The sequence below is a fragment of the Haliaeetus albicilla genome, chromosome 24 (assembly GCF_947461875.1).
Source record: "Haliaeetus albicilla chromosome 24, bHalAlb1.1, whole genome shotgun sequence".
Taxonomy (NCBI): Eukaryota; Metazoa; Chordata; class Aves; order Accipitriformes; family Accipitridae; genus Haliaeetus; species Haliaeetus albicilla.
The window spans coordinates 13,074,110-13,087,308 of NC_091506.1; the positions used below are offsets into that span (position 1 = coordinate 13,074,110).

At 55.2% G+C, this 13,199-nt stretch overlaps 1 protein-coding gene across 3 annotated transcripts in view; it reads right to left on the reverse strand.

Annotated features, from left to right (window-relative positions):
- PLXNA1 (plexin A1) overlaps positions 1 to 13,199 on the reverse strand; it is a 125,238-nt gene that overhangs the window by 63,864 nt on the left and 48,175 nt on the right. For all 3 annotated transcript variants that reach the window (XM_069812162.1, XM_069812160.1, XM_069812161.1), the window contains exons 4-8: positions 8,202 to 8,342; positions 5,945 to 6,045; positions 5,350 to 5,473; positions 3,073 to 3,226; positions 2,341 to 2,440 (exon numbers count right to left, since the gene is read on the reverse strand). In XM_069812162.1, the coding sequence (XP_069668263.1) occupies positions 2,341 to 2,440; positions 3,073 to 3,226; positions 5,350 to 5,473; positions 5,945 to 6,045; positions 8,202 to 8,342 (620 nt within the window). The remainder of the gene's footprint in view (positions 1 to 2,340; positions 2,441 to 3,072; positions 3,227 to 5,349; positions 5,474 to 5,944; positions 6,046 to 8,201; positions 8,343 to 13,199) is intronic.

Below are 13,199 nucleotides of genomic sequence, written 5' to 3' on the forward strand. Positions count from 1 at the left end.
TGCAACCCCTCCCTGGACCAAGCTGGTTCCAGCAGTCTTTGAAAATGCATAGGAGGAAGAGTTCTGCAGGGTGGTGAGAAACAAGAGAGCCAGGATGCTCGCACAGCAGTAGGACCAGCCCCACAGCCTGCAAAAGGGCTCTAGCAGTGCATTTTGCTGATGCCTTTCCAGATGTCTACTGAAAATAAGAAGGGTCAGACTTTCCCCGGCGTACATGGTGGAGCTGCATTGGCCTTCCTGGAGCTACCCCAGCTGACACCAGTAAAGAGGTGCCTTATAATCCTCCCATCTCTCCACAACCATCTGAAAAATCTCGCCTAAATGTTTCGTCCTCAGCTGAGAAATGATTTGACACACAGGCCTCTGGCTTCCAACCTAAGCAAAGCTGCCCAAATATAAAAAGAAAACATAATGCACAGTGATCAGAGATCTCCACAGGAAAAACATTAGCCTCGTGGAAAAGCATATTGTTCCTAATACAGAATTTATCAGGCTGACGTATAGATTTTCCTCCACAAAATATGAAACCTGGATCTGAAAGGCTATTAACTCCGAAGAGATCCATTAAAGACGCCTGTCTGCAAATGGTATTTAAAAGTATTGCATCATCCTAGGTATTGTCATGCTCTTTGGCTATGACTCAACTGCAGGTCACATAGTTAAAACTGCCTCCAAACCCTAAAATTCTTGACGTAAAGAAAATAATAATAATAATGTTCACCAGCCTAGAACATGGACTTTTCTATCAGCTCCAACTGAAGCCCATAAATATTAATGCATCCATAATTAGCCTTTTTAAATAATGCATCCAAAATTAAACATCAACGCAGTAATAAATCAGTCAGGGCTCTTTGTTGTAGGTTTGTTTGGGGGAGAAGGAGGGGATGGTGGGTTTTTTTCCCCTCCTGTGTCAGGCACATAAAATAAAATGCCAATTCCCTCACCACCTCTTCCTGCTGGACCAAAATGCTGGAGCCCCGATTGGACCGAATCTGATGCCATTTGTACTTAAAACTCTTCTTTCTTTCATTTAGAAAAATAAAAGTCACATCTGCTTTTTGATTTGCAAAATAATGACATGCAGCCAGCCCGAGCCAAAGCTGAGCTAACGTTATTGAAACCACACGACGTGAAGGGAGACAAAGCTCATCTCAGAGTCAAGGTGAGGGAGAAAGTCAAGTTTGCAAACTTTCTCCTCCCTCGCTGGCACAGCACTCCCAGGAGCTGAGAACTGCTCCCTGTGCAGAGTGGGCAGGGCAGAAATCCCTGTGATGCACAAGGTTTGCAGGGGCTCTCCTCTGATGCATCCCCCTCGGAGCTCACTGCAGGTACCCAGCCAGGGCACCCGCATTTCACCTGCTTTTTCCTGATCAGCGTGGAAAACCCGAACAGGCTTTGGAGGAGCAACCTGCAGCAGAGCCTCCCAAGCCAGGCTAGACACTTTGCAAAAAGCCATCCAAAAGAGATCACTCTGCATTTGCTTATCTATAATTACTGATCAGCCGGAGGCCACCATCCATGGGAGGTTTCTGGCAGCGTAATGAAATCGCTTGCATTCTTGAGCTCCAAATTCTTTGCCCAAACACACCCCAGCATCTCCTCCGAGACGTTCCCACAGCAGAGCCATCTCCCTGCCACTCAAGCACACGGTCCGCAGCTCCTCATCAGGAGCTCGCTGTTAGGGGCTTTAGGCACCCTGCTTAGACAGCACATCAATAATCCACACCTCCTCTATTTTATCACATGCATATATCAAACTGCCTAAAAACCCGTATGTGGAGTAGATTTCACGGCAGCCTGACAAGAAAGCAAATTCACAATTACTTCCAGTTAGGAAATTCTTGGGTAAACGCCCCAGGACATGCAGCATGTTCCATCTCATGTTGCTGTAACTTTCCAGCTCACTCTCCAGCAAGCCTGGGAAGCAGGTACAGTCGCAGGAAAACACAGGCTTCTCCTTTTGCATCGCCAAGTCACTCCTATTAACTGTTTCCAGGAATAACAAGATGCTTGGCATTTTCGGTCACATGGATTGCTACAGTCTGCAATGCAGTAAACTCGCTTTTTCTTCCAAAGCTTTGCCAAACCTAAAGCCCTGTTTTTAAGTGAGGTTCTGCCCTGATGCTACACATTCCCACATGCCCAAACCAACTGCGGGTACTCTGGTCACTGTCCCAGTTTACAAGGGCAAAAGGAGGTTTTTCACTGCAAACACCACTGTACTCGACTGCCCTTTCCTCTTGCAAGATCAGCACCCACAAAGCTGAGATCTCTCTCCCAGTCTCACATTATCCCACCAATCTGTTCCCAGAGCGCTCTTGCAAAGCGCAGGCCACTTACGACTGATGGACGCTGCAGTTGTAGAAAACAAAATCCACAGAGGCAAACTTCTTCCCCGTCTCCTTCGATTTCAGGTAGAGCTTCACCACTCGCTTGTCCCCTGGGAGAGACCCAGGCAGAAAAAGGCATCAGAAAGGACATGGTGCACAGCCCAGCATTCAGCCCAAGGCTTGTGATGGGCTGGAGGGAGCTTGGCACGACCACTCAGCCCAGTTAACTAACAAAATCCCCCAAATTTGGCAATAAAAAGAGTGTTCACCCACCCCCACTCAGCCACCAAACAGGCCAGCAGAGCCCAAGTACAGCTCTGAGCCCCTTCAGTTAACTGAAACTTGCTGGCATGGAGGCAGGTGCCTTCAGTTGTACTGGTGGTACTGAAGGGGAGCTTAACAGTTCTGGGGTCAGCAGAATGTCCTAGAGCCCACGGCCACCTACAGGATATCTGCCCAGGAATGGTCCATAGGCAGGAACGAGGGCAGGGTGCCCAGGACTGGTGCACAGACAACTACAGTGTCAGCAAGTAGCTGTGCTCATGGCTTGGAGGAGACCAAGGACCAGTCGCCCGTGAGCAGCAATGTCCTTCTCCTACACCCCGAGAACCCAACTCGGGTCCTGCTCAGGGGCCAGTGAGTGTTGTCACAGGAGGACTCTCCTCCTCTGGATCTGCCTGTAGGGCAACAAGTGGGACAAGGTTTGTCTCGGGGTTTCTTCCCGCCCCGGGCACAAGCTCACCTCGGCCCCTGGTGATGGGGATGACGTCCTTGGCAGAGGGAGAGCTGCAGTAAATCTTCCCATCTTCAATGCGGCTCTCGGACTCGGTGAAGTCTTCAAAGGAACAGTTGACTCCTGCTGAGAGGTCTGGGACGTTCCAGGCCTGCAGGACCAGCTGGGGAAGAGAGGCAAGAGCATCAACACAGAAAACTAGCGAAAAAGACTCCTCTGTGTCAGCTATGTGTAAGTCCAGCCAGCAGAAAAGACCAGGGGTGCAATCCCTCCTCTGCCACCCACACGTGGTGAGGAGACCTGCTCCAGGCTTTTGTAAGTGAGCTCCATCCATGGACCTCCCTGCTCAAGCAAGGAGCGCAGATTTAAACGGGTTAAAAGACAGAATGACTCACAGCCTCCCATCCTCTGCCCTCACCACACCATAAGCCGTTACACCTCATCTCTCTACAGAGGCAAAGCACAGCGCTGGGGCTAGAGTGTTTCGTGGAAAGGCATCCGCTCCGGCAGAGCTGAGGAGGGGAGGAATCCACCTATTCCTTCGCAAAGTCATTCCCAGGGTCAGCACTTCTCACTTTACAAAACGCTTGCCTTATTTCTAATTTGAATTTTTCACAGCTTCCAGCCATTAGTTCTTGTTATGCCTTTCCTTGATAGATTAAAAAGCCCTTTAGTCCCTGATATTTGCTCCTTGTAAAGGCACTTATACTCTGTAATCAAGTCACCTCTTAATCTTCTTTTTGATAAGCTAAGCAGATTGAGCTCTGGAAGTCTCTCACTGCAAGGCATTTTCTGCAGCCTTCAACTCATTTACATGATGTTTATGGGAGGTTTTCGGCCTCTCCCTTTAAAAGCTGGACTCCAGCCCGAGCGCAGCATCCCCATGTCAACGACACCAGATCTCTGCACAGCATCCTACCATCGGTCAGGGAGATAACCACCTGAGAGGTCAAAACACCGCCCAGCTCCTGGCTTCACCCAAGGAGCATCAAGAGCCCCACAGCGAGGGCTCAGCCCCAGCACCACTTTCGAGGACGCTGGGCAAATGCCCGTCTTCTCCCTCCATGTCTAACTTTAGACTTGGCAATATCAAACTCCAATTTCCCTGCTAGACCAGCACCACTCAAACCCAAGGAAATCTCTGCTCTGAAGGAAATCTCACCCCGTGCCACCCCCTCAGTCCCGGCGGGTCCCATCCGCAGCCATCTCGCATTTATCTCCACGTTACCAATGAACGTTAGCCCCTGCAGAAGCACTTTCCAAACTGTTTCCATCCGGTGACAATTCCTGTCTGACAAGGACTTTTTGAGATCTGTCACAGAGCCAGTTCTTAATCCACTTAACATGTGCTTTATCAATATTGTATAATGCTAATTTTTCATCAGAACGTTGTGTTGTACCAAGTCAAATGCCTTGTAGAAGCCTAAAGACATCACATCCCCGCAGTCCCTCTTCTAATTCAAGTCATAATTGCATCAAAAAACAAAATGTGGTTTGTTTGACATAAAACCATGTTGACTGGCATTAATTATATTCCTATCCTTAAATCTTTATCAGTTGAATCCTGCACCAGTTTTTTTCCTTCAGTTTTTCTAAACCTGACATCAAACTAAGAAGCCTCTGACCATTTGGTCCTTTCTGCATCTGGGCAAAAAAACAAGCACCTTTCCTGTTTCCGGGGCTTTTCTCAACATTCATTTATTTATCACAAAGTCATATCATTACAAATATCTGCAGGCCACGGAACTCCTTGGCCAATTCTTTTAGGACTCCTGAGTGCCAGATATCCAGACGTGGCAGTTTTCAAAACTTTATTGCTAGTATATGCTGGTTTGTATTTTCTTCACAGTGCTAATGGCCTGGAAAATACTTCGGGGAAGTCCATCATCCTTTCTGTCTGCACAGAGAGAGCAGCAAGTTGTGCATTGAAGTCTCATCCCAAAATATCTACTGCAGGCCAGGGTCAGAGACAGGCTATTGAGCTAGATAGATCGCTGGCCTATGAATTGCATCTCTGATGTTGGTGTTTGTATTATGGAGAAGTATTTATTGCTCGGTTATGTCTGTTCTGAATAATCATCAACTGGTTTATTATCTCCATCAATAGGCCAGCCCTCGTCAATGCCCTGCACTTTGCTGTGTTTTATTTGTCTCGGATCTCTCTTCCCCTTTCTCCCTCTTTGTCATATACTCATTACTTATTTTTAATTGCCACATTTGCAGCCGTTGCCTCCAGAGGGTCAGGAGGTGGCTGCCAGGGGTCTGCGGGCAGCAGAGGTGCCTTACCGGGACCTCCGACATGGTGACCGAGATGTTCTTTGGCTGGACGGTGAGCTGGACGCACTGCCGCAGGTCGGAGGCGAAGCGCTGGGGCTCGTCGGCCCGCTCACACCGGTCCTTGCGTGAGCATCTGGAGGGGGATGAAACCACCACGGTGAGGAGGAGAATCCCCCAGGGTCCTGCGTGGCTCTGGGCTGACACCATGGCAAACAGACCCTTTGGTATGGAGGTGATGCCCAGCTAGGGACCTCGGATGCCTGAGGCCCATATGGGAGCTCTGCTTTCCCCTGGTGCCAGCACTGGGGACTTCTGGGGTCTTTTACGTTCAGCTTTTCTTATTGGCACAAGGATGACGAACCCGGGAGCCCGTGGGCAGGATTAAAGGGGCCCTGCTGGTGGCTGCACTGCACATGGGTGCTCGTGAGCACTGCCCGGGTACTGTGGGAAGGGATGACAGACCCTTTGCACCACTCCATCCCCTCCACGGTTCAGAACTGAAGTCCAGGAGATCTATCCCTAAGGAGACCAGCGGTGGGGACGGACACGGTTTGCAAACCATGGTTTGCTGGCGCGGCTCTGGGGCCGAGCCTGCAGAACTTACATGTTGTGGAGGACACACCAGCCGCAGTGGGGGTCCCGGGAGCCCAGGCACAGCTCACAGCTCTCGTACTGCTCGCAGCTCTCCACCGGCACCCGAGTCACCTGTGGGGAACAGGCAGGGAGTGAAGGGGGACGGGCCGTGTGTTTCTCCGCTGTGTCCATGCCTAGACCCCACCAGAGATGGGACTCACCCTGGCCCACAGCTCCCGCCCATTAGAGAGGAGGCAGTGGCGGGGAGCAGGCTGAGCCCCCACCATCACCCACTCCTCTCCCGGGAATCACATTTGCAGGCAACATTTCCACCCCAGGGAGGCTTTTACCCCAATCAAGCTCCTTCCACCATTATATCTTTGCGGGGTTGTGGGAGCAGGCTGTGCCGGCTCAGCCCCGCACCAGCCAGGCACCCCACAGCTGCTGCAGCCCTGCTCTGGAAGGGTTACCAGTCCTTTATTAATTGCTCCTCCAGATTTGATTAAAATCCCCTCATTCTCCTAGCCCTCCGAGCTCTGTTACAACTGTTCATTTAATTACTTTCCACCAGCACTCTGATAACACCAAGCTGTAGTAGGGAAGAGAGTGGGTTTTATTAAGGAGAGGGGAGGAGAAGAGGGGGGACGGGGAGGGGGTGCAGGGAGCTGCCTGCTCGCCTGCTGCGAGGAGCTGGCAGCACCGAGCAGCTGCCCGCACCTGCCGCGCTCGTGCCTCAGTTTCCCCACTGCTCCCATAGGGCAGGACTCGCTCGTTAATTAAAATTTGCAAACTTCTCTATCGAAGGCTAAACCTGGGGTGCTCTCCCTCCTCCCAGCCCAGCAGGGCATGGGCTCAGCATGATGCCTACAGGGCTGGGATAAGGCTGGCCAAACAGTGCCCTTCGGTTTGCATACCGATGAGGATACCTGTAGCATTCCATTTGTTTGTCCCTGACATTGCTTCAGGCAGGCGGTGGTGAGGGGGTCGGCAGCAGGTCCCCCCCAGGCAGAGCCCACACAGGCATGTGCCAGCTCCCAGCAACCGTGGTGGTCCCTGGGGGAGATCCCCAGTCCAGGTCAGCATAACCACCCCCCCCCCGGCATCCATATCTCCAACATCTCCCCCACAGAGCAGAGGCTTAGCTGAGCCAGGGCTGGGACAGAAACACAGCCCAGGACAGCTGCACGGACAAGCCCAAACGCAGTTTCTGCCTCGCCTGGAAAGCTGCAGATTTCCTGCAGGGGAGCAGAAACCAGAGACAGGCACTGGGAGGAGGAGGGAAAGGGCTCTGCTGTCCCCACGGGGCTGTCTAGACAAACGCACGGCCCTACTCCAGCATCCTTCCCTCTCCCAAGCCCCCGGGCTGGCAGCCAGGAGACCTGTTATGCTCCGAGCTCCGCTGCGGTCCCGCTCACAGATACCTCCGCTGGGCAGAGGAGCGGAGATGCTGCAGGACACATCCAACACCACGTCCCAGCACGGCCACCCCGTGTCACCCCACTGGGCATGGCTTGCATCCCCGCTGACAGGGATCCAAAAAAGTGCCACCACCATGGCGTGAACCTGCTTCACCTGCTGCAGTGAAGGCCGTGGATGGATGAACTTGCACCAACAAGCTCACGCACAGGTCGGGGATCACGCAGACACTCACAAAGCCAACCAAAACTTCCTACCATGAGTCCCGATCGCACTGCCAGGACAGCAGCGCTGGATGCGGATCAGGTCTGTGCCTCCGGTTGGCTCAGCGTGAGCAGAGGCAGGGACCAAGGGGTGCATGCCAGGGTCTGGGGACACACCAGCCCCATGTCCCCTCCGCCCCGAGATGCAAAAGCAGCCACCCCAGAGGAGAAAAACCCATTTGGAGCAAGGACCTTCTGCTAACCTGCAAAAACCCTGCTCAGGAGGAGATGGCCAGAACAGGGAGGAGGTTTATGGCCAGCCCCTGGCAGCAAGGAAGGGTCAGGAAGTCCTTGGTCCCCAGGGACCATGGGGATTTCAAGCAGCTGCTGCTAACAGTTAATGCCCGGGGCACGGCCCCAGCGAGGAGAGGAGCAGCAGGGCCACAGAGTCAGTGCCTCGGGGCAGTGTTTTTGCAGAGAGGAGAAGGGAGGAGCTGCCTCCCTGCCCTGGGACAGGAGTCCCCAGGCAGCCCTGACCCCAGGAAGCAAAGGCCAGACCCCACCGGGGAGACACCCGAAAGGTTTCCCAGCACATGGGACCGCAGGCTGGGGCAGCAATGTGAGCTGCCGAGTCAGGAGAGCAGAGGGGCTGCTGTCCCCTCCCCTTACCTGTTTCTCGGTCATGGCGTAGATGTGCTGGCGGTCAGGACTCAGCACCAGGTCTCGCAGGATGGAGCTGCCCTCATGGGCCACGACGTTCTCGTACTGCAGCGCTTGGTGCTTCCTCTCGGCCGGCAAGTCCACCAGGATCTGCAGGGAGAGCAAGGAGGGGTGAGGAAGGTCCCACGTGCACCTCAGCCCCCACCCACGGAGTGGGATGGGGAACGTGCCGCGTTAGGGATGCCGCCCCTCCGTCCCATACCGGCATGGCCACGCCACAGCCACTGCAGCACATCAAAGTAGCAGCCGCTCTGCAAACATCCCGACCCTTTCCAGAAGGCCAAACTGCAACGTTTTCTTCCCTTTTTTTGCATTTGTCTGGTGCATTCGCACCATGTTAATGCTGATGGTGTTCACCTCTCTCCAGGGAGGGAAGCCACATCCGTGGTTCTCACGCTGCACCCCTCTACGTGCTGCCCTGCTTCCCCCACTGCTACTCAGCCCCAAAGCCCCTCCAACTTGCAGCACGGCACAGACGAGCCCCCAGCTTGCAGCAAAGCATCAAACCCCATCTTGCCGCAGCGGTACTGAAAGCGGCTTCCACGCCGCACAGCACCAAGCCCCAGCCGGGCGGGATGCTGCAGCTCATGCAGGCAGGGCTCGCATCCCCCCATCCATCAGAGGAAATGCTTGGGCTCGTGACCAGGGAAGTCAAGAGGGTCTCAAGGAAGCTGGGGGTCAACAGAGGTTCAGAAAGCGCCTTTGTTCCCTGAGCAGGAACGTGGCAAAGGCTTTAATCCCCTTACAGCTCACTATTACGTTAAAGCTCTTCCTAAGTACACTGGTTTCTGGCTGTACCAGCAATAACCACATCAGGAGGCACCACGGGGCTGGAGGCACCCACCAAGCAGGGGCTAAACTCAGCTGTGCTACTTGCCATAACCTGATTGCCACCTCCATGAGCAAGAGATGCTTCCTGCTAATGCTATCACTTGCGATACCCCCAGACTCGGGCAGTCCCCCAGCACAGGGCAGCCTCAAGGGAGGGTGCTGGAGAAATGGCTCAGTGGGTCTGGTCTGCTCCCATGGGATGGGATGGGATGGGATGGGGGTCACGCCAGCAACACATTCTGCAAAAAACCCAGCGGCAGGTGGAGAAGCAGCGTGCCCAGCGAGACGGAGCAAACGGTGCCCAGGATCGGCTCCACACTGCTGCCAGCACATGCAGGGAGCCAGTCCAGCACCCCCAGCCACAGCACTCAGGATCCCCCCCGCTGCACGGGGCCAAATCCACTGCCTTGAAGCACCCCCCAAAATGCATCCCACAGCCCTGCCCTGATCATCACACCCACTCCTACGGCCCAGCACAGCCATGCCCGAGCCCTTGTGCCCCCCCACAGCAGCTGCCCCAGCATCCCAGCCACCTCGTCACCCTCCTGCAATAAATCGCCACTGGCATTTGCATAGTTCCCAATCAGGAAGATACGGACCGGGAAAGCAGGATCCCGGTGTGCAGCTGATTAGCATGGAAATGTATGCGGCTCACAAACAAACTGGGGCCCGTTTAATTAGAGCAGCGCCTTTGATTCACCGCCAGCCTCCTGCATGCACCAGCCCCGGATTATTTTTAGGCAGTTTTACAAAACAAATGTATTTAATTAAGAAAGAGACCCCTGAGCAACCAGAGAGCGTGAGTCCTGCACAGCAGTGAGCAAAGGGGCCGCCCTCTCCCCAGAGGTACATGGCAACTGGGCATGCAGGGCCAGGCTAACTCTTGGGTGCCCACGACACAGCCAAACCCCCCCCATACATCTTGCCACAGGACTGAAGAGCCTTTGCCATAACCCAAACTGGTCCTGGTACTTACCTGCCTTCTCAGCATCCTCTGCCAGACCCCTACACAGGCTGTGCTCCCCACCACCCCCACCCTGGGTACCACTGTGTGCTGGGGAACCCAGAGATGCTGAAAGCTCGTCCTAAAGCCTCTGCCTGCCCTTTTCGGGGGGGCTTTCTGTCCAGGTCCAGGACCACATTTGCTCCTACTCCAAACATCAGAGGAGGTCAAGCCCCAGACACCTGTGGTACAGGGCCACATGGCAGCCCCTGCCCTGCGGTACCCCTTGCCCAGTGGTACCCAGCATCACCCCCAGAGCCCCACCCTGCCTCCCCACATCCCCTTGCAGGTCGCCCTCCCCCAGCTCTCAGCTTCTCCCCTACAAAGTCCTGTCCAAGCCAGCTCTCCAGAGGAGGGTAGAGGGGAGCATCGCCCCTCCCCAGCAAGGCACCGTCTTCCCCCTCACTACGGCAATGTGACAAACGCACCTTTCCAACCCTTTTATGGGCCGCAGTTGCGGCACAGAAGAATCAATATAGTTTTACCCTGGTTCTAAAATAGATCTATGGCTGGATGTCGCGCTGGCAGTAATTTTTAACTAGCGGGGTAATTTCCCCATTACATTATTGCACTGCACAGTGCTGGGAAAGAGATGTATTAAAAAAAACAACAGACGTGAAGCACTTCCAGTTAATTTGAGGCTCCAGGAAGAACCTAAAAATATTCTCAGTAGTCAAACGTGGCTGGAGCCCAGCCTGCCACGTGTCAGGGTGCTCTGGTGGGGGGGCACAGGGCCACCCCAGGCATGCACATGTGGGAACCCTTCCCTCTGGCACCTCTCCTCCCGCTAAGGATGCTCTATAAGCGGGTCTGGGATCCAGGAAAATGAAATTTGGAAGACCTGCCAATCAAGTTGTTTTCTGGTTGGCCAAAAGGCAGGGCACTGAGGGGTTTCTGAGTTAGCTCGTAGTAGGTGAACCCATCCTGCCGCTCCTCCCCACCACAAGGAGATCACCAGCAGGTAGACCCCAACGTCATCCCATCCCATGCCAGGAGGACCTGACTGCTCACAGCACCCGCTGCCATAGGGGCAGAGGTGGGAACCCGGCATCAGGGCCCTTCTAGCTGGATTAGCCCAATGGGAACCTACCCATCCTGGCTGGCGGGAAGGGGACAGGCTCTTTGGACCACAACACGGCGGAGAAGCACATGGGATGCGCAAGGTGCTTCCCATCTCTTAGAGACGCTAAGAGGGACCACTTCCCCCCCTCTCCCCACACCCGCAGGGTAGCTGGGAGCAGGGGAAGGAGGAAAGGATGCGGTTTAATCAGAGCAGCCCCCTCGGAAACACGCTCCTTCCTGCCTACCCTGCCTGCCTTCCCACCCGGGGGAAAAGACATTTACCAAAAATAAATAAATAAATAAACCTATTAACCTTTCTCCTCATCCTGACGCTGATATAATTACCCAATACTAATAATTACTCACACTAATTTCTCGCTCAGGATTCCTGCCCTCACTCTTGCCTGCCTCGGGCTGGCTGCAGGCAGCGGCTCGGCAGCGCTGCCTCCTGCGAGGGGCTGGCAGGAGCCCCGGGGGGTGGCCGGACCCTGGGACCGTGCCGAGGCGGAGAAGCAGGAGCGAGGGGCGGCTTGTTGGGCTGCTGCCTCTTTAAGCAAACGGAGGAGACCAGAGGCAAGAAATTACAAGCTCCCTGCTGGGGTGAATCATCTCAAAGCAAGCCCAGAGGCTGCTGTGTCAGAAACCCACGCACATGCCCCCTCCACCCAAGCGAGGAGCCCACCCCATGGGGCGAGCACCCGGCACGGCTTCACTCTGAAGAGGGGAGGGTTTAAGACCCGGTCCCCCAGAAGCCGAGCGGGCTAGTGGAGGCAGCAGAAGGCCAGGAGATGCAAAGGCATCTCACCTCACCAAGAGGTCCCTCACCTCCTAGGCCAGCCATGGAGAACCCTGGCAAAGGAACGATGAGGGAAAGGACGGCGGGCAACGCTTCAACCCCCGGACAGCTGGGTGGAACGAGCAATGGTGCACAGCACGCCCCGGCTGGGCAGAGGCAAAATCCTCCCCCAGGAGGCCCAGAGGGGGTTCCTCGGGGGTGGTCTTGTCTTGGCTGGAGAAGGGAGTTGCCATCCCATACAGGTTTTGGAGGAGGAGAGCACATCGCCTGGCTAAGAAGCGTGCAGTGGTGCGGGGTCACAGCCAGACAACAGCACCAGCCGGTCCTGCTGCTGCCTCGAGCCCGATGCTCCCTCACAAACCTCGGCTCTCCTTCACAAACCATGATGCTGAAGCATCCAGAAGCTTCTGCCGGGCCTGGGCCCCACCACAGCCAGTGCTAGTGAAAAGCCACTGCCCTGAGGAGCTCTACAAGACACGGCTGGGACCTAAAACCCATATGAAAGGCAAGGGGAAGCGAAAGCACCAGGAGGGCAGAGACAACACATCAGAGGAGACGGCTCCTTCCATTGCAGCACGCTTGCTCCCCTTGGCAAGACACCCTCCAGGCTTGTCCAGGTGAGGAGGCACCTCCCCGCTGCCATAACCGCTGCCCGACTCTCGCTCGCCAAAACGCCAAGGGGAAAAACCTCGCAACGTCCTTACAGCCACCAGCAATGGGCACGAGGCAGAGAGGAGCATCTCCCCAGGGCCGCCTTTTGGAAAGACGGGCAATGACAGGAACGAAGGGCAGCAGCCGTGACCTGGCAGCCACCCAGCGCTGGCAGCGGGTCCGGAGGAGGACGGCGGTGGAGGACGCGGCTTTACAGCTCAGCCTGGGCCAGGGACGCCAGGCGGAGAGGGAGGAAGCACAGCCGGAGAGGGAAGGCAGCTGCAGACATGCCAAGGCTGCTTTTGGATTTAACACACGCCGGCAGGAGCCTGGCTGGGGTCCGAGGGGTGCTGAGGTGTGCCACCGCCTCCCCACGGGACCAAAACCGTGTGCTTGGGGGCACACGTGGAGGGTCCCCAAGGAACCCAGTCTCACCGCAGGGGACACCCCCCAAGCCCACCACCAGGAAGAAAGGACTCTTCACCACCCCACAGCTAGTCCCTCTCCCTCCCCAGCCCTCCACCTCACCCCCTCCAGGCTCTCAAGCCCCCATCCTGGGTCCCAAGCGGTCCCCCGCAGACCCCTCCTCCGGGCAGGAGAAGTG